We start from the raw sequence: 22373 nt of genomic DNA, 5'->3' as shown, positions 1-22373 counted from the left end.
TGGCACACATCATTTCCCCATTTCCATTAAGGTCAAATAAAATTCTAACATCTTCGTAAAATCATTCTATACTACCTCAGTTCTCAATCTTGCTGTGTGGTCTCTTATGTGGTAGCATAAAGAATACAGCTATTTGAGTGTTTATTAATCAGGTTGCAAACTAAGCTTAAGGAAAACTTTTGTATCTTATAGTTTATATTCAACAAGACTGCAGTGTCTGTGTGGATGATAATCACATTCAGGTATTATATAATTTTTTATTTGCAATACAAGTTTCAAGAATATAGCTTCACACTTTATTAACTATCTATACCATATGGTACCTAACACCAAAATTCTGTTATCATTCACCACTATAAAATTTATATATGTGTGTGTGTGTGTGTGTGTGTATGTGTATGTATGTATGTATATATATATATATATATATATCTCACATCTTCTTTATCCAGTCATCCGTCAAAGGTCATTTAGGTTGTTTGCATATCTTGAGTATTGCCAAAGGTGCTGTAATGTACATAAATAGGTATGAATATATCTTTTCAAATTCGTGTTTTCATATCTTTTGGATAAAACCTAGAAATGGAATTACTAAATCATATGGCAATTCTATTTTTAATTTTTGAGGAATCGCCATACTTTTTTCCATAGAAGATGTGCCAATTTACACTGCTGTCAATGGTGTACAGAGTTCTTTTGTCTCCTCACCCTTGCCAATACTTGTTGTTTGCAGTCTATTTAATAAAGACCATTCTTCTAGGTGTGAAGTGATATTTCACTGTGGTTTTGATCTTCATTTCCCTAACACTAAGTGATGATGAAAATCATGTGCCTATTGGTCACCTCTATGTTTTCTTTGAAGAAATGTCTATTCAGATCTTCTGCCCATTTTTGATTGGGATATTTTTTATTGTTAAATTATATGAGGTCTTTTTACCTTTTTGATATTAACCCCTTCTCAGATATATGATGTATAACTATCTCCTCCCTATCAGTAGGTCGGCCTTTTTATCTTTGTGATGATTTCTTTCAAGGTTCAAATATTTTTTTTAATTTGATGTAGTCTACTCATTTATTTTTGGTTTTGCTTCCCTTGGCATTACAGTCAAGTCCCCAAAGATGTTACTGAGGTTGATGTCATGGAGCACATTTCTTATGTATTTTATGAATTCTGGTTTTACATACAAGTCATTAATCCATTTGGAATTACTCTTTGTGAATGGTGTTAGAAAGCAATCAAGTTTCATTTTTTTTGCATGTGACTGTCCAGTTTTCTTTTCACCGTCTGTTGAAAGGACTGTCTTTTCTCCATTACATGTTCGGCTCCTTTGCCGTAAATTAACTTTCATATATGTCTGGTTTTATTCTGAGCTCTCAATTCTATTTAATTTGTCTGTGCATCTGCTTATATTCTAATACTATACTATTTTGATTACTATCATTTTATAGTATAATTTGAAATCTGGTTCATGATTCTTCCATTTTTCTTCTTTTTTCTTAGAATTGCTTTAGCTATTCAGGCCCTTTGTGGTTCCATGCACATTTTAGTGTTGGTTGTTTAATTTCTTTGAAAAATCCTACTGGAATTTTTATAGGGATTTGCACTGAATTTGTATATAGCTTTATGTAAGGTGGTCATTTTATTTTTTTAAAGATTTATTTATTCATTTATACAAGAACCGGGGTACAGGCCAGAAGTGTGGGAGGGTGAGAGGATTCACCAGAGACAGAGTGGGGAGCAGAACAGGCAGACTGACGAAATACACTGCTGAGGGGAGCAGTGGGCGAGACAGGAGCTATCTGCCGCACCTTGTGGGACCCTTGCAGGCCGGCCGGGATCGAACTGGCACTGCAGAGGCTGCGGACAGCTTCACAGTGCTGCGCTCAACCACCTGCACCACTAGGGGAGGCCTATATGGTAGTCATTTTAACAATGTTAATTCTTCCAGTCCATAAACACAAAATATCTTTCCATTTCTTTGTGTCTTCTATTTATTTTATTTTAGCCATGTCTTATAGTTTTCAGTGCATAGGTCTTTACCCTCCTTTGTTAGGTTTATTTCCGGGTATTTTATCCTTTTTGATGCAATTGTAAGTAGGATTTTTTATAATTTCTCTTTCTTCCAATTCATTGTTTGCATACTATAGAGATGCAACAGATTTCTGACTACTGATTTTTGTATCCTGCCACTTTAGTGTTCTCCTTTATTGTTTCTAGTAGACTTTTAAAAAGGAAATTTTAAAGATATAAATACCACATACCCTAATGCCAAGAGTAAACAAAATAAACGGAAAGACCTAGTTCAAATGTCTATAGGATTTGTTTACAAAGTACTGCATCTAAAATAGTATTTCCAGGCATTAGAGACAAACTACTTTGTAGAGCAGTCATTTCTAAATCACTTTTAAAAAAGAAAGGAAAAGAATGAAATTAATAATTTCTTTCCATAGCAAGAATTTCTAAATTAAAAACTGAGACTTCTGACTTTTGGTTGAAGAACTTTCCATTAAGCCATCTGTTCTCCAATCAGTCACTGATCCTCTGGGGATTACCAAGAATCTTTCAGATGATTCACCATGATTCAAAATGATAAAGCTAAGATATCATTTATCATTTAGCCTTTCACTAGGTTGACCTTATGATCTAAAAGCAACAGTAAGTAAAACTGTCAAGACTTCAGCAGAAATCAAGACAGTAGCACCAAACTGTCCTAGTAGTTATCATATTCATCACCACTGTGCACTACAAAAATTAATGCCATTTTCACTGAAGAATGCCCTGGATGAAGTAGTAAAAATTATTGAACTTATTAAGTCATAACCCTTGAGTACATTCTGTGCTATAAAATAGGAAGTACACACAAAGTACCTCTTTTCTGCATATTGAATTTCTTTATTTTTAAGATTTATTTTATTTATTTATGCATACAAGAGCTGGGGTGCAGGCCAGAGGTGCAGGGGAGGGGGAGGAGAATGGATTCATCAGAGACACAGTGGGGAGCATAACAGGCAAATCTACTGAGATACATTGCTGTGGGGAGCAGCGGGCAAGACAGGAAATGTCTGCTGCACCAAGTGGGTTAGCTCCCTGGCCGGGGATCAAACTTGTGCTGTAGTGGCTGCTGATAGCTTCATAGTGCTGAGACTTCATATCTTGCGCCACCAAAGTGGTGCATACTGAATTTCAATGGCTAAACTAGATGAATTTTTTTAAATATTTATTTATTTATGCATATAAGAACTGGGTAGTACAGGCCAGAGATGAGGGGGGTGAGAGGATTCACCAGAGACAGACTAGGAAACAGAGCAGGAGATTGACTGAAATACCCTCCCTCTCCTGTGAGGGGAGCAGCAGGTAAGACAGGAGAGGTCTGCTATGCCATGTGGGTCATCTCCCTGGAAGGGAATCAAACTCATGCTGCAGAGGCTGCAGACATGTATTTTTCATCGAGCAACATTTTCACTTGAAAAACAAACTGACAAACAATTGCTATTAGATTTCAGATATTTGATATATAAAAATGAAGTGAGTCCGCACTTAAAATACACAATTGACAACATTTATTGTCTATGACAAAATTTAAGTTTTTGAATAAAATTAGAGATTTTGGAAAGCCTTTTATCTTAGCCACCATGAGTTTGTGACTGCTTCCCAATTCGTAAAGAATTGTCTCGTAAGATCAATAATAATACAGCATTAACAAATGGATCTTTTAAATATTATATAACAGCAAATGAGTATTTAAAATATTCTATCATAAAATCTGCAAACATTTGGAAGACCAGTATTAATCAATGAACTAATATTTTCTAAATAACCAATGAGTGATGTTATGAAATCCAATTCAAAATCTAAGAAAGGGCCTCCCTGGTGGTGCAAGGGGTTAAGATGCAACCTATGAAACTCTCTGCAGCCACTGCAGCACAACTTCTATACCCTGCCAGGGAGCTACCCACATTGCACAGCAGACCTCTCCTGACTCACCCACTGCTCCCTTCAGCAGTGTGTTTCAGTTAATCTGCCTGTTCTGTTTCACACTCTGCCTCTGGTGTATCCTCTCACCTCTCACTTATCTGGCCTGTACCCCAGTTCTTGTATGCATAAATAAATATATCTTAAAAAAAAATCTAAGATAGATGAGATTTTAATATAAGACTATAAAAAGTTCATTAACATAAATATAAAATTTTTAAAAAATTTTAAATAAACTATGTAAAACTTAAAAAAAAAACATAGTCTCAGCTTTCACAATACAACTAATCTTCAGGTAAACAATGCTTGTCAAACTTTGATACAGTATGAGTGAAGAAAATCTGTGCTTATTTGGCATAATTATTAAAATATTCTTTCCTTTTTCTAAATACATGTCTATGTGGGGCTGTATTTTCCTCATAAACTTCAGCCAAAGCAACATATTACAATAGACTGATTGCAAAAGTAGATATGAAAATCAATCTCTATTAAACCAGACATTAAAATGCTTTTACAAAAATATAAAGCAATGCTATTCTTTTCACTAAATTTTACTTTAGAAAGACATTTTTCATTAAAATATCATTTATATTAATAACTTTGAGTTTGTTGCTATTTTGTGAACAAGTAGTTTTTATTTCTCAGCTTTAATTTCTAACTTAGCAAATATTAACACAAATGATCGGGCCTCCCCGGTGGCGCAGCGGTTGAGCGCTGGGTTGCGAAGCTGCCCGCAGCCTCTGCGGCGCCAGTTCGATCCCCGGCTGCTCCCCGGCCACCAGAGGAGAGTCCCACATGGCGCGCAGACCTCTCCTGCCGCCTGCTGCTCCCCTCAGCAGTGTACTTCGGTCCTTCTGCCTGCTCTGCTCCCTGCTCTGGCTCTGGTGAATTCTCTCACCCTCCCGTGCTTCTGACTGTACCCAGTGCATGTATAAACAAAAACAAACAAACAAACAATAAATAAATAAATAAAACATGCCTCTATTTAAAAAATAAATAAATAAATAAAATAACACAAATGATCTACATTAGCAAAAGTTGTTTGGGAGACTCAATAATTTTTAAGAGCACAGATGGCTACACAAACCAAAAAGTTTGAGAACTATTACACAATATTTTGCAATAGTGAAATACTTAGAAGTTGAGTGTTGAATAGAAGATGAGTAGAATAAGCAGGTTTATAATCTAAATTACAAACCCAGAATACATATAAATTTTTGAAAAAAGTCTCACACTCTAGCTTGGTCCAACTTGGGATTAGGTGGTAGACAGATGTGATTTGTTTGGAAGAGAAGGAATTGGTAAGAGAAAGCTAGGACAAACTCACAAATCAGTCACTCTCCAACTCTCCACAGCCTTCAGTTACTACTACCTTTTCCTGGGATTACAAAGAAACACAAGGTCAGAGAGGAAGGAAGAAGGTTACAGAGGAGATGAATGATAATCCTCACGTACATTCTGAAGGTAAAAGACTATTTTGGAGTAAGGAAGAACATTATATTGTGACTTACAAATAAAACCTCTCAAAGTATATATACATATATAACTCATGGCAGACAGAATATATCACCCATAGTTTTAATGTTTTTAATATCAAAATAAAAGATAATCTCTTTTTAGATTGAAGAAATTTTCTCCTATTCCTAGTTTGCTGAGAGTTGTTATTATAATTTTTTTTATTGAGGTAACATTAATTTACAACACTGTATATGATTCAGAGCTATAGGATCTCCACCTTCAGGTGTTTAAATATAATCTTTTAATTAATTTTTTTAATATGCCCAACTCTTTCTCCTTTTTGTGACCAACAGTCAGAAGCCTTACCAGGGTCCAGAATTATCTATACTACATCACAAAATGATTAGAAATTCCAGTTTCCATGATCCTCTATTTATACCTTTTTGCGATAATTAATGTGCTGACATTTTCCATCTCTCCCACTATACTGTGAGCACCTAAAGAACAGAGTTTACATCTTACTCATCTTTTTTCCCCAGAGCATAGCATACTACCATTATAGACATGCTCAGCAAATGATTCCCAAGGGCCAGATACAATATAGGCTATAAAATATATTTCTTCAAGAAGCACAACACAAGCTGTTCAAGTTGTCTTGAAAATAATGGTTTCATAAATCGAAAACCTGGACATACTATGAAATCTAAAATAAAAATTTTGATTCTTATTTAGCTACTCTGAAAAGGTTGAACACTTCCTCCGAAAACTCCTACTTGGTTTCTAGAGTGTAGTTTTTTCCTTATTTCTACTTCTCTGGTTAACCCTCCTCAGTGTTTCTCTGATTACCTCAGTTTAGTTCCAAATAGCCTCAGTCCTATACCTTAAGACCCTCTAAAATTCTTTTGGATTACCTTATCTAAATCAAGACTTCTCAACCCCATAGATTTGATATTTTGGACTAGATAACAATTTGATTTCGAGGGGGAGTGGGAGAGGTGATGAGATGGGGGAATGCCTTGTGCAATTCAGGATGCTTAGCAACATCTGGCCTTCTCTATTCACTATATACCACAGTTGAATCAATCAATCAAAAATGTTTCTAGTCTTGCCAAACGTCTCCTGAAGGGCAAAAATCACTCTTGGTTGAGAATCAGTGATCTAAACTAATGACTTCACCTATCACTGCTGACTCCCAAATCTGTATGTGGCCCAAACCTCTGATTTGAATTCTCAATATATTCCAATCACCGTTGACTAACTCTGGACATCAAATTTAACATAAGCTGTAATCCATCACTGTTTTTCTTAAATTTATTCCTTTTCCATTTTGCTCCATCTTGATGAATGACACAACTATCTACAGTCACTCACCTCAAAAAGTCCAGAAGCCATCCTAAGTTTCTCATTCATATTCAATGAATTGCCAAATCCTATTCACTCTCTGTAACACCTCTCAAGTAGGTCCCTTCCTTTCCTTTTCTATTGTAACAGGCTTATATCAGGCCTCATCACATTTCACCTGGATTACTATAACAGCATCCTAACTGGTCCTACCTCCCATATGGTCCTATTACCTTTCCTCTACTTTGCCACCAAAGTGATACTCATAGAAACAAAACTGACAATGGCATTGCCCTTCCTAAAATTCATGATAACTCAATTGAGGGGTTGAATTATAATTCAACTCCTCAAATAAACATAAGACATTTATGGTTGGACCTTCTTCCTCCTTTCTGGTCCTAACTCTTGCAACTCATCCACAAGTCTCTCCACTTTTGCCATGCCAAACAACTTACATTCTGCGAACTTATAACAAATGAGGGGAGCAGTAGGTGAGGCAGGAGAGGTCTGCCACACCATGTGGGTTTCTCCCTGGCCAGTCAGGAATCGAACCCACGCTGCAGAGGCTGCAGACAGCTTCACAGAGCTGCGTTCAACCCGCTGCACCACCAGGGAGGCCCTGGATGTTGTATTTTCTAGTAGGGCAGCTGAAAACAAACAGATAACATAAAAACTCTATCCTTAAAGTCACAATAAGGACACTAAGGAGTCAGAGAAAGCCTCACAGAAGAAATATTAAAACTGAGACTTTATGCTGTAAGACTATGGGTGCCTTGGAGGTGGGCTGGGGTGGTGAGATGCATCTGAGGAGGAGTGGCCCTATAAATCTGAATCAGAGTGTTGCAAACCAATGTTACTTCAATAAAAATAAATATTTTTAAATAAATAAAAGACTCGATAAGTAGAAATTAGTTGAGGGTAGAGCAGCAGAAGACAGCAGAGCTGGAAGATATTTCAGGCAGAAAGAATAAATTATGTGAGGGCTTTGAGCCAGTACAGAGCTTAGTATATTTCAGAAATAGAGGAGACTGTGACTGGTATTCACTGAAGCTTGTTGAAATTGAGGCTGTAGAAGTATATGGAAGGCCAGAAACATATACAGCACTTCATAGTACTGGCAATGATAATGCTAAGAAATTTAAATGTAGTAAGTTCTACCACTTATCATGAAATAAAAACATAATTTTAGATTACAATTCACAGCAACTCAAAACTAGTTTCCAAACTACAAATTAGAGGCAGATTATAGCTAATCTTAGTAAGTCACCCAATGAAACATTACTATTCTATTTTCTCCCAGTTCTATGACTGCTGTTTTAAAGAACAGATTGATTCACTAGATCAATACCACAGACACTATCAAAGAAACCCTATATTGTTATTTTCCATACCGGTAATATTGCTAAAGCAAATTTATCTAATCATTCTTTCCCCCAATCTTTTTTCAATGTAGTAAAATATGTAACATAAAATTTACCATCTAAATTAAGTTTATATGTACAGTTCATTGAAATTAAATACTTTCATATTTTCCAACCATCAACATCTCCTTAACTCTTTCATCCTGTAAAACTAACACTTTATACCTATTAAACAGTAACTCCCCATTTTCCCCTACCCCCAGTTATAGGACATACTCATTGTACTTTCTGCCTCAATGAGGTTAACTACTTTAAGAACCTCATATAAGGATAAACATAGAGTATTTGTCATTTTCGTGATTGTGTTATTTCACTTACATAATGTACATTACTTCATGGTACAGCCTCATTACAGAACATGTTGGCATTTCCTTCTATTTTAAGGTTAAGTAATATTACATTGTATGTATATACCAGTTTGTTTATCCAGTCATTCACTGATAGACACTTGGGTAATTTACACATCGTAGTTACTGTGCATAACTCTGCTATGAATATGGGTATACAAAGCCTATTTAATCTTGATGAACAAGATTTCATTACCCTGTGTGGATGCATACCATATACTCAAAATCTAGAGTGGGAGTTTCTGAAGGAAAGTGAAAAAGATGCTTGATTCTGTTGCTTTTTTTTTTCTGTAGCATCACTAACTATTCCTCTCTCTAGTTAGTCTCACCAAATCTACACTATGGAAAGTTTTCCTATTTCTAAGCACAGTGTCACGATAATGATCTTTTGTCTTTTCCCATGAAGTTGCCAATTCACAGATGAATAGTCCCCACATCTTCTACTTCCAAATTCATTTTACATTCTACTTCCACCTTTCCTTTTTAAATGCTTGACTTTCTTTCAACCTGGGGGGGAGGGGAGGAAGCTATGTGTATTTTGTTAAAGTACTCCTAAAAGAATTCTTAAGCACCCAGTGAATTATTCAGTACCTATGAATCAGCAATAATGGGGTCTATTTTAAAAACCAAAAATTTCAAAGGGCACATAAATAAAAATAGAGTATTATAAATATAATTGCAAGTTAAGCCTCCCACTACCTAACAAGAGTTCTTTAAATTGTTCTCTCTGAGAGAAGATACCAAAAATGTGCTGATAATTTTGAAGAGCATAGAAGAGGATCAATAAGTTAGGAAATAAGAAGAAAAAAAGTTGGGGTTTTTAAAACCTGGCAGTAGATTGGAAAAAAGAAATGTTAAGTACACATAGTCTTAACAGATAATGGTCACATTAGAAATGCACTGCACTACTAATGTACACATTTTACGAATAGTCCTGTATATACTATGTATACCATGCATTTTCCTATTCAAACATACATATCTGTGAAAAAGCTTAAGTTATAAATAGGCACAGTATGAGAGCAACAATAATAAAATAATTGTAAAAGTATACCATAATAAAAGTTATCTGAATATAACCTCTCTCCCTCAGACTCTGGCAGACTGCAGGTAACTAAAACCTTAGAGAGAGAAAACTCAGATAAAGGAGGACTACTGTAACTCAAAAAGTAAAGCATCACAGAACACCAGTCTCATCTTATGGCAGATGCACAAAGCTGTATGACCTATTTTACATATGTATATCCATACATGGTCAACACCATTTGCTGTCATCCTGTGGAAGAAACCAAAATTAACAGGCAGCAGACACTGGAATACATTTAGCTATTCTGCAGCTAAATAAGGCTTTCTTCATCTACTTCACTTATTGCTGTCCCTGGCTCAGATCATTTGTAGCAGAGTAAGTAAAACTGAAAAGGGGCCAGCTATTCTTAAGGAATGTCAAAAGGAAAAGGTTTACCACACTGAACAGTCCTATTCAATGCCCTATATAAGAAACTATGAGTCAGATAGAGAGATGGATAGATTTGTTTTTGATAAACTAGGGTAATGGTACTCTTCAAAGAACAGAGATCTCATCTGTGAGATATTTCAAAGATAAAAGGGCATAAAGCCAGAGCAAATCAAAACTTTTTAAGATTCCTTCAACCCCTGATTATGTTATGGATATCACCTTCCCATAATATACTAGGTATAAAAGAGTATTTATAAACATGATCTAGAGAGCAGCAAAGAAAAAGCCATTCCTGTAACACTGTGTTTATGGAATACATCCCAGAATTTTTCACAAAGATAATCAGAGGAGTCTTTAGTATCAAATGAAACCCAAGGAAGGGTCACAAGACAATGACATAAAAAAAAGCAAATTATAAATCAGAAGATTTGGGAGCTCCAGCCACTGGATCAGAATTTAATCATCCATGACAACAACTTCAACACACTCACTCTCTTCAAGAATAACCAGAGCTCACTCACATAATATGCACTTAAATCACCTTTATGAAATTTTAGTTGTTTCCCTGTAATTCTTACTGGGATGAGTGCTATTATAAAAGGCCATTTTCCCGTGCTAACTTTCTACAATTTCTCTGTCATGTAAGCCCATATACACATATTCATCCCTAAGCTGGAAAAAATGCTTAATACCTTAAAACAGAGCAGAATACTGTGACATGAGTGGAAAATTTCTATCCCACAACAATAGAATAGACAAGTGGATCCTACTCAAAAGTCTCACATTTAATCATTAATAAGCACTGTGTCATCCTCAATAAAATTACTTGCCATTTCAATTTTAGTAACCTCTTTCTATATGCCTTAAAAAGTTCCTACTTCATTAGCTAAGTACAATAAAAAACATTCTTTAGTAAAACTAAGCTGTAGTAAATTCACAAGTATATTAAAGGTGTTTTATCACCTTAAAACTGTGAAAGACAGCAGGTACTTCTACCAATAAGTCATATGTGAAAACTGTCAACATGCTTTTCAACCCACAAAAAAGTAGTATTACATTAGTAAAATATAGCACCACATTTTTCTATGTGCAAATATTTATAGTTATTTGCAGTTTCAATTGAAAAATCTACTTATAATTTCTAGGGCTACAATTTTGTGATGTTATAATAGGTGATATTATAATATGAAATTTGAATGTTATTTGGAAAGTTAAAAAAGAGAAAAATAACTGGTATTTGTTCATTAAAAGAAAGATATATTATGTCTTGATGATAGTTTCCCCACCTACACATGGATTTTAAATTCCATAAGGTCCCCAAAGCAACTGGTCATTTGCAGTCATTACAATGTCAACATGTTGAGAGCTTTTATAATACTCTTTCTACAAACTGGGTATACTTCCATTACCATAATTTTGCAAAACAGCATAGACAAATCACTGTTGTCCTTTCAAAGCTGATATAAACATCTTCAGCCTAAGAAACCCAAAACTATTATAAAATTTTTTTTCTGCAACTACTATTTTACTTTTCTAGAAGCAAATATAAAATGTCTCTTGGTAATAAGGCTAAAGTATATAACTGCAGAAAGTGTGTGGTTTTTCTACAATATACCCCAAAGGGAAAAATATATGAGAATCTGAATAATTGTATGATCTGCCAACCCTAACAGGGAATTTTAAAATGAATTGACAAAAACTATATTACCAAATGTCTATTTCAATAATGAAAAGAGGAATAGTCCTATGAAATCATATTGCCCCTAAAATTGTCTAGCTAAGTAAGGCCAAGAACAGAGAACATTCATGATGCTGAGATTCAGTTCACTAGTCTATATTTTCCCAAAATCTGAACTGCTGAAAACAAACCATTCGCAGTTTTTCTTTATTGTTAATTAAATCATTTTACATTGCGTTGTGTTTGCAGTAATACAGAGCACCAAATAAATTAACATGATAAAATGCAAAAATGTCAAAATGACACCAATTAGTATAATAGTGGCAAGTTTATCTAAGATTTCAAAAATAATTTATAAGTTGGGCTTTTAAGAATCCACATTCTTCTAAGTAATTGCCTTTATTGCTTAGTTTATTTCTTGAAGGACTTATGATCAGCCTGTCAACACAAAAAAAGTACTCATTTCAGGCTTTCCAAGAGTTCCAATATCTCATCTTTACCAGAAAATCTATTTAATGGCAGCCAATTTGCAAACACAAAATTTAAGACTACAGCCTCAGTAAAACAAGAAGAAAGAAATTAAAGTTCACTTCAAGTATTTATGTTGGCATAGACTGAACAGACGACTTAAGAAAAGACTGACACCAACAGCTCCATTTTGCCATCACTCATGTGCTGCATGTACCAGTTTTCATATTACTTTAATCAAGAGACACACATAATGAGTGTATCACTTAAAGTATGCAAATTCATTATTCCTTCTTTGTGAAAGTTTGACATCCTGGCTTGTATCACATTCACAAACTAAATATGCATTCCACTGAAAGAAACTAGAATAACTTAACTTTTTAAGTTAATATTTTCATGAAAGAAGAAAACAACTAAGTGGGTGCTTGTAATATAAGATTGCTGAGGTCAATTTTATCAATAGTTCTTTAAGTTTCCTTCAAAATGTTTGGGAGAATATTTACTGTCTTACAATTAGTCAGAACTTAAAATGTAACTGACTCCAACAGCTAAACACAAATAAAAGCACCATAAATAGCAGACAACTAACATTTAATAACAACAAAAATACTTTTATTATCTATACAGATAATCCAATAAATACTCCTCAATAAATACTTTGTCCTAGATCATTGAAAAATTAAAAATCAAAATCAAAATGAAACGATCATTCCATTTAGAAATAAAATAATTTCACCTAAAAACAACAATTTTAAAGAAAAAATAAGCAGTTGTTTCACCTTCTCATTTTTTGGTCATAACATTTCCTTGCTCTTAAAGCTTTATATTTGATAGCTTGGTTTTTGTTTTGCTGGGTTTTTTTTTCCCCATATGCTATCTTGTAAGAAAATGTAATGACAAGACTAATAAATATTAAAGATTTACTCAAAAAAATTACCTTGTCCTTCTAATAGCAGTGAAAACTGGTGAGAAAAACTAATATTGAGGGTTTTTTTTAACACTTTAAGATAAATATAACAAATATCTGAAAAGAAAATAATTTTTACCTTTTCCAATATAAATATATTCTTTCCATTCATATACTCCCAATCCACCACATATTTAATACAAAGAGATGACGATGAGCTAACTTTTGATCACATATTGTGTGCTAGGCATCACACTTATATTAAATGCATTACAGATAACAGCAATTTTGTATCAGGGATTAGTCAGGGCATTTCTATCTGGTAAGTACAACTATTAACCCTATTTTATGTATGGGGAGATTGAGACATAAAGAGGTTAAACAATTCATTCAAAGTCACAAGTCACTGACAGCTGGATTCAAAACTAAATTGCATGGCTTCATACCTGGTTTTGGAATTACTATACTAGCTATGTGTAAAACACACATAGTATATGGCACAAAACCTGACACCTAGGAGCTACTAAATAAAAGTGTAACTATTATCATATTATTTATGTGTCTTTTACTTACTCTGTGATAACTCTGGATTTCCTCTCAGATTCATCATCTTTGGGACTGAAGGGCCATACACATCCACATCCAACAAACCAACAGCCTTTGACTGAAAGAAAACATAATTTGCCGGAAGATTATTCCCAGTCCTTACCAAAGATAAGGCACAAAGCAATAGTAGGTCTGACTATAGCAAAGACAATATGCAAAACGTTCCAGAATAATGACCGAAACTTTCAAACAAAGCAACATTAAGGTAAAAGAGCACAAACTTTTTAAAGTAAATACTTGTAGTTTTACTTATTTCTTCTAGATAACAGTAGAAAAAACCGCATATACTTTACCCACCTTGGTTCAGATCTCCCAAACTGGCTCACAAATAGGCTTTTTGACCTCAACACAAGTTACATTCTCACAATATTAAAATAATGATTTATAATGACAAACAAAACCCTAGGGAGATGAAGAATTAGCATTTGGAAAGCCCATCTAACATACCAAATATAAAGCAGGGGGAGCTGGGAGGGGTGGAAATCACAGAAACAAGGGCCATAATAAAGCAAGTGAGAAATTCTGATACAGATCTGGTATGGAGATGCTACAGAGGATAGTGGTAGACATAACACAGAGATAACATATTATGTGAAAGTCAAAGTTAAATACCCAAGATACTCCTGGAGAATTTATAAACAATTAAAATCATTTTTCTTTGATGATCTATCCTTGGGATAGTCTATTCCAGGGCAGACTATCCTGACTGGTCGCATCCAGCCATTTAACCAAGAAAAGGAAAATAAAATTCACTATTACCAAATAAGCCTTTTTTTCCTTCTCCCCCTCTCCTTTCTCTTTGGTAAATTAAATCAGTCTGTTACTGGTTTTCCTCATAAGCAAAAACAAAATACTATTCTTAGCTATATGCCTTTGAATTATGTTTCACCAAAATTTACAACTCTCTTCTCTCTCTACCTATATTCTGGCAAGATAAAACTTAACCTCAGGAAAAAACAAAAAACTGTTTTCACTAAACAATCCCTCATTTTTCATGTTATCTATCTATTTCCAGACACAAAATTACTTCTTAAACTTCACTCTCTGGTTTCTATAAATATACAAAATAAGGCAAATTCAGCAATTATGTTTCCAACTGCACTGACTCAAATTGCAGTTCTAAGAAAATCACTTAATGCCCCTGTGAGATGCACAGAGATTAAGGAACTTGTCACTACCAAAATCTCAGCTTATTGCAAAATAAACCAAAAAATGTATTAAAATAGGAAGGAGGTAACTCCCTGGTGGCACAGAGTTAAAGTCTCAGGGCTATCAAGCTATCTCCAGCTACTGCAGCATGAGTTTGATCCCTGACCAGGGAGCTGACCCACATGGCTTGGCAGGTCTCCCCTGTTTCACCTGCTGCTCCCCTCTGCAGTATATTTCAGTAGATATGCCTGTTCTGCTTCCCACTCTGACTCTGGTGTATCCTCTCACCCACTGCACCTCTGGTCTAGAACCCAGTCTTGTACGCATAAATAAATAAAATAAATCTTTAAAAAAATAGGAGGGCCTCCCTGGTGCCGCCGCCGGTTGAGCGCCGTATTGTGAAGTTGTTTGCAGCCTTTGCAGCCCAAGCTCGATTAGGCTGGCTGGCGAGAATTCCACATGGTGCAGCAGACCTCTCCTGTCTAGCCCGCTGCTCCCTCAGCAGCGTGTTTCGTCAGTCTGCCTGTTCTGTTCCCTGCTCTGTCTCTGGAGAATCCTCTCCCCTCCTGTGCATCTGGCCTGTACCCCAGCACTTATATAGATAAAATGAAAAAAAATAGGAAGGAAACTTTACTTTTAACAGAATGGTAGCATACAACATGTTTTATGTATTTAAGTATTGGCTTTTCAAGGGTAGGAGCATTCAGTAAGAAAGCCTGGTTTTGTTAATATAACAAAATAATACCATCACCAAAGGATCTGATGACACTATAATTATCATCCTAGAATTTCACCTATATTCCCAATATTTTCTCTTGACACCTATAAGAACTAAAATTATCACAAAATAATAATAAATGCCAACAACAACAAAAATTTAAGACTCTTTTTCCTTGCTCTCTTATTTATATTAATGTTGGTTTTATAATAATTTAAAGGCATCAGTTCCCAGATTTTAAAAATACCTGACAAGTAAAACAAGCTTTTAAAGTTTATCTTTTCATGAAACAAAATAACTAAGTAGTATTTGCAATGTAACACTGCTAGGGTTAACCTTATCATCACCATATCTTCAAGTCCCTTCCTATTTAGCCTGTCTTCTGGAAGAAAAGCATGCCTGGGGCCTCCCTGGTGGCACAGCGGTTGAGCGCTGGGTTGCGAAGCTGCCCGCAGCCTCTGCAGCGCCGGTTCGATCCCCGGCTGCTCCCCGGCCACTGGAGGACAGTCCCACATGGTGCGCAGACCTCTCCTGCCGTGCGCTGCTCCCCTCAGCAGTGTACTTCGGTCCTTCTGCCTGCTCTGCTCCCCGCTCTGGCTCTGGTGAATTCTCTCACCCTCCCACACTTCTGACTATACCCAGTGCTTGTATAAATAAATAAAGAAATCTTAAAAAAAAAAAAGAAAGAAAAAAAAAGAAAAGCATGCCTGTATCAAAATGAACTACTGATATCATGGTTCAAGACTAAAGGTCTGACCTACAATGTGCTATGGTAGGGATGGGTTTTCTATGTACCTATATAGTGGGCAAATACATTACCACATGTGAAAAAAAGGGGCAGGGAGAAAGTTCCTCTGCTTCCTAAAGAACGGAACAAAAGATTGGAGAATCTTCTGTGCTTTTTACATACTTTCCCAGAAGTTAACAGCTTATCTACATTTAATACTATCACACACACACACACACACACACACACACACACACACACACACACCAAAAAGGAAACAAGAAAGGAAGGTATTAATAATGGAGGAAGAAAGGAAAAAGGAAGAGAGAAAGGCACAAAGGTAGGGAGGAAAAAATGAAGGAAGGAAAGTTTATATTAAGAACTTGCCTCTACAGACAGCTCTGTGTATAAATCAAAATGTGTGAAAACATGCCGTCCTAAAACACCCAAATAAACACATAGACTTTGCCTAATTATGTCTCCCAGTGCTTGAATTCCTTCTGACTGCCAAACACCCTACTAAGCATTTCATTTACATTTCTCACTGACTTTTCATAATAATCCTGAAAATGATATTATACCTACTTATGGATAAGAAAGTTGAAATATAACACTCAAAATGACCTCTTTTCGAAAGTTTCCTTCTTAGAATAAAGCAGAATGGGAAATCAAACAAAAAATAGTAACTTCATCAACTTTAACATGATCTGACTACAAGACTTAAACATAGAGCAGGGGTCAGCATACTTTTCCTGAAAGAATCAAACAATAGTAAATAAATCAGGCCTTGTGAATCATATGATCTGCAATCACTCCATGCCACCATAGCAGCACTACAACAGTCACAGATAATATGTAAATGTGAAATCGGCCATGTTCCAATAAAACTTTATTTACAAAACAGGAAAGGATTTGGTCCACAGACCACAGGATGCCAATACTGATTTAGAGACTAAATTTTCATGGCCAAGTTATTTAATCACCCAAGAATATAATTTCAGTAGAGTCAAGAATGGGCAGGACATATACATCTCTTTTAGTGTCAGAGGAGCTATCTCACTACCCTTTATCTTTAACTGGCTAGTTTTTAAAAATAATAGAGGGCCTCCCTGGTGGAGCAGAGGTTGAGCTCTGGGTTGCAAAGCTGCCCGCGGCCTCTGCAGCACCGTTTCAATCCCGGGCTGCTCCCCTGCAGTGTACTTCAGTCCTTCCGCCTGCTCTGCTCCCCGCTCTGGCTCTGGTGAATTCTCTCACCCTCCCGTGCTTCTGACTGTACCCACTGCTTGTATAAATAAATAAATAAATCTTTTTTTTTAAATAAATAAATAAATAATAAAATAATAGAGCACACTTCTCAGGTTGTTTCACTGGAACTAAGCTAGTATGTCTTGCTTTGATTTATATATATCATGAATAAAATCATGCTCATTAAACAAAAACAACAAAGTCTATATAAACTAAGGCATATTGTACTTAGAATTAGCAGAGCTTCGGGACCAGGAAAATTACCACAGCTACAAGAATTCACTTAAATATATTTTTAAGTCTAGAATTCAGCAATGTTCAAAAGATGCCAAATAAAACTTCATTTGTTTTTCAGAATTTACTCCATTATTTTTACTATTTTTAAAGATTTATTTACTTATTTATACAAGCACTGGGTACACAGTCAGAAGCGTGGGAGGGTGGGAGAATTCACCAGAGCCAGGGCGGGGAGCAGAGCAGGCAGAACGTCCGAAGTACACTGCTGAGGGGAGCAGCAGGAGGCAGGAGAGGCCTGGGCGCCAAGTAGGACCCTCCTCCGGTGGCCGGGGAGCAGCTGGGGATCGAACCGGCGCTACAGAGGCTGCAGGCAGCTTCACAACCCAGTGCTCAACCGCTGCGCCACCGGGAGGCCCTCAATTATTTTTAAATTGGTTCCTATACTAAGTGTATAAATAGTCTCTCAACTTAAATTTCCAGACAGACAGTTTTACACTGTAGGAAAATAAATGAGCAAGGTAGGGCAACTATGAAATAATATATGCAGCTGAGTGTCTAAGTAGCTAAATTTTATGAATTCTTTCCACCTCATTCTCCTAAAATTATTATATTTAATCAAGAAAGCTCCAATTAGGATATTACTTATCTTTAATTTCAGCCAGGCTCAAAAGACAAATAATTATAAAAGTCTCACGAAATATATAACATAAAGAAAATGATTATTAGCAAAAATAACTATAAATTCACAATTATAAAGTATGGCTGTCATCTTTAATGTCATCATAAACTTAATCTAATATTGTTGGTACCTAACATTATACTCCTTTTTCTAATTTTCCTGCAGTGCTCAAAATATAGCAGATGACATAAAACAAGACAGATCAAACCCGAATAAACCGTTCAGATTTTTTGATTTGCTTCTTTATAATTCATAACACCCTGTGAAAGCTGTAAAAGGTGGTAGAATTATTCAGTGATTATACTGTTTCATTACTACTGCATGAAAGCTGCAATTTGAAAGCCTACAAGTCCTCTTTTTTGTGTGTTAGATTTTAAAAGCAGCAACAACAGTTTTGATATTGCTTTGTTCTTCCAACAAGATTTATACTAAAGAAGATTATGAAGCTCATGACATGTTCCTTTTATCCATGTTGTCTGCTAATAGAACCCATCAAAAGAATATCTTACAGCAGTCCCACCCCATTATTTGTAAGTAAACATTCATTTAATACTAAGACATACCCAAAAGTAGTCCCTTCCCTGCAAGTATCCAGAGTTAAGAATCCCATGATTCCCTGCACACTATTTCCAATTAGTCTTGGATTGGCAATTGGAATTTATTCAATGTAGAATTGAGTCAAGTCCCTACTTTTTCTGCCTAGCTTGTCAAACAGCTATTCAAAGGTATTTCAGCCTCTTAGCAGGAAAAAAATATTTCTTTTATTAGTGAGAATTAAGAAAAAATCTAATTGTCAGAAAAACTAAGATATGGACAAGGTAAAAAGAGAACAAATGACTATCTAAATTTTCAAGCCAGTTAAGAAAGAGCACACAAATAAGCTCATGAAGAGTACAGAAAAATCTCAAATAAACAACTAATTGCTTCTAGAAGAGCTGAAAAGGTAGAAATGGGATGGAAATACTAAGTTTCAAATTAAAGACTACTTTAGAGCAAAAAGAAACCTAAGAAATATTTTCAGTTTTCTCTTCACTTTTTAGTGAAGAAGCAGCCCCAGAGATAATGCCACAGATGGGCCTAGAATCCAAGCTTTTTTTCCAATATACCATAAGTCTAGCTGCTAACAATTGCCAGACACTCTTCTCTATCTCTAATTTCATTCCCTACTCCTCTTGCCCTTATCACTCCACTAAAGACACATTGCCCACTTACAGTGTCTTAAACAGGCGTGTGCCTGCCTTAGAAATTCTGTAGTAACTGTGTCCTGCAGCCTAGAATCCTGTTCCCCCAGGTATCTACTGAGTTCTATGTATCACTTCCTTCAAGTCTTGACTTAAACATCACCATACAGTGAGGCCTTCATAGCTACCCTATCCAAAATTGCAACATTCTTATCATTACACTAGACATTTCCTCTTCCCAATTGTGTTTTTTTCCCCTCCTTAACAGCCCTATCAATATTTAACATTATATATATGTGTGTGTGTATGTGTGTGTGTGTATCTTCTATTTACTATGTTCATTCCTTTAGGGTAAAGATTTTTTATGTTCTGATTACTTCTGCATCTAGAACCAAGAATAGTAGGCAGTCATGAAAATAATCTGTTTTATCCCAAGAAATTATTTTTTTTAAGATTTATTTATGCATATAAGATCTGGGGTGTAGGCCAGAGGTGAGGAGGGGTGAGAGGATTCACCAGAGACAGAGTGGGGAGAGAACAGGAGGAATGACTGAAATACAATGCTCAATTCCAAGAAATTCTGACACAGTAGATCAGGGCTGGGGTCCAACAAATTGCATTTATAACACACTGGGGTAGATGATAACTACAACATGAAAAACAGTAATATAGACAATAGAGGAAAGAGAGATGTAAATTTGCTATGTGGGCCCAATCAATAGTAATCAACTAAGACACTGAAAAGTTTGTTATTTTAATTTTAAGACCAGTTGATATTCTGCCATATGGATAGTCACATACTGCATAGGACATGTGTGTGTGTGTATATGTATATGTATGTGTGTGTACTCATTTATTGAAATTCAAATTTCAAACTAAGTATATGTTCCATATTTTTATTTGTTAAGTCTGGCAACCCTACCCTGGCTCTCTTCTCGTTCCAAAAGCTGCAAGTGTCCTTCTCACTATCCCTTCAAGAGTAAACTAGACATGCTCCCACATATGGACTTTGAAATGGCTATGCCTTTTGTTTGACACACTCTACCCTCAGTCACAAAGTCTACTATCCACACCTCATCTCCTTTAAATCTGTGCTGAAATGTTATCCTTTCCATGGACTTCCCTATTTTGTTACAAGCCCATCCTCACACTCAAACACTTCATCTCTCCATATCCCAAACTACTTTTTATTATCTATTTATTATAAAATCCATAAGAGTAGGAATATCCCCAACCACCTAATGAAGTAAGCATTAAATTAGTATTTGTTGAATGAATACATGAATGATTAATGAGTGAATGAACAAACCTTCATTTGTTCCTCTGTCGAGTATCAGGATTGGTTACTATAAAATCCCTATGATGGCCCGACTCAAGCTTTAACATTTGACAATTTCATCAAATTCTCTCTCCTAATACTTCTACACTAACATTTTAAGTTACAGGATTCAAAATTAGATAATGTATATAAAGTTAAAAACATACTGGTGCTAAAGAAAGGATTATAAATTTCCGTACAGTCCAGTTTTCCCCAAGAAAATTTTTTGTTGATCTCAACTCTAGAAAAAAGGAACTTTGTGGAAGAAAATCTAATGTAAAGGATGGCTATGGTAAGCTGCTATAAAAGGAAGATACCTATATTTTTTATAGCATACACTGACTAAATCTCTGAAAACTAAAGTCACAACATGGTATAAAAGGACTCCTTAAAAACAGGGCAATTTTTAAACCTGCCCATTAGCAAAAATAGACTCAATATGGTTTCAAATGTAAAAAGACTGCATATGAGTTTTGAGATTGTGTGTGTGTGTGTGTGTGTGTGTGTGTGTGTGTTTTCCTTCCAGAGCAGGAAAGGCAACATCTTCTTTAAGTAATTCCCTTAAAGTCTACATTTTCATTTAATACTTATCAAAAGATAAAAATTACAGGTTAAAAAAAGTAGGATTAAGAACATAAAAATCTTAAATCCTTGACCTGTAAAATATTAATGCCCTTAAATAAGTAAAGTCTTCAAACATAGAGAAAAAGTAGGAAGATTTTTCTGCATAAAATGATACTTCTTGACACTAACTCTTTAAAATGATATTCATCTTACTTGTGACATCAACCACTTTTTTTGCCAGAACCTATGGACCTTAATTCCTACCCAAATAAGACACTTCTCCAAATTAGATAAAAATACTACAGTAAAGATACTGAAAACCAACATCAATTCCATCCAAAGGTCCTAACAAAACTACAATGCAGGGAAAAGCTTTTATAATTCTGATAGCAGCTCTTCCAAAGTAAAACAATGCAGCACTCCCAGGAACTGGATATGAACAGAGTACTTGATCCACCCTTCAGACTCAAATCACAGGAGCCAAGCAGCTTTGAAATCCATTCCTTCATATGCCCTCAGCTACATTCCTCTCATTGACTCTTCCAACACTGCCCTACTGAGGATTAAGGGTCCTCCTTATTCCTCAAGGAGATGCGTCAGGAGAAATAATTTACTGAGGAAAAAAAACTGAGAGGAAAATTAATTGACAAAAGCCAAGTTAGGGAGCAGGGTAGTGGGGGTGAATAAGAAAAAAAATAGAATGTATATGAGAAAGATCTGGGTAACTTCTTATTGGACAGAATAAGATAATGAAATACAAAGAATGTGCAATAATAGCTTTGCCACTAAGATGTTACAAATGAAAGGGAACTAAGGAAGAATATACTAAGAGTAAAATTAGGCTAACTGGTCTCTTTCTAACTCTTAATGAAATTCAGCAACTTCCATGAACAAAGTGAG

The 22373-nt window shown here is 35.4% G+C and overlaps 1 protein-coding gene across 5 annotated transcripts in view; it reads right to left on the bottom strand.

Annotated features, from left to right (window-relative positions):
• The window catches only part of NUBPL (NUBP iron-sulfur cluster assembly factor, mitochondrial), a 235721-nt gene that overhangs the window by 185488 nt on the left and 27860 nt on the right, over positions 1-22373 (bottom strand). For all 5 annotated transcript variants that reach the window (XR_008549746.1, XR_008549748.1, XR_008549747.1 and 2 more), the window contains exon 4: positions 13623-13713. Coding sequence is in view for 2 of the 5 variants with exons in the window: in XM_037503190.2 (XP_037359087.1) it covers positions 13623-13713 (91 nt within the window). In the remaining 3 variants the exon portion in view is untranslated. The remainder of the gene's footprint in view (positions 1-13622; positions 13714-22373) is intronic.

The sequence above is a fragment of the Talpa occidentalis genome, unplaced genomic scaffold, assembly GCF_014898055.3.
Source record: "Talpa occidentalis isolate TD23 unplaced genomic scaffold, MPIMG_talOcc4v2.1 talOcc4.11, whole genome shotgun sequence".
Taxonomy (NCBI): Eukaryota; Metazoa; Chordata; class Mammalia; order Eulipotyphla; family Talpidae; genus Talpa; species Talpa occidentalis.
The sequence above is the reverse complement of the archived record's forward strand: the minus strand, read 5'-3'. Positions and strand labels throughout refer to the sequence as shown.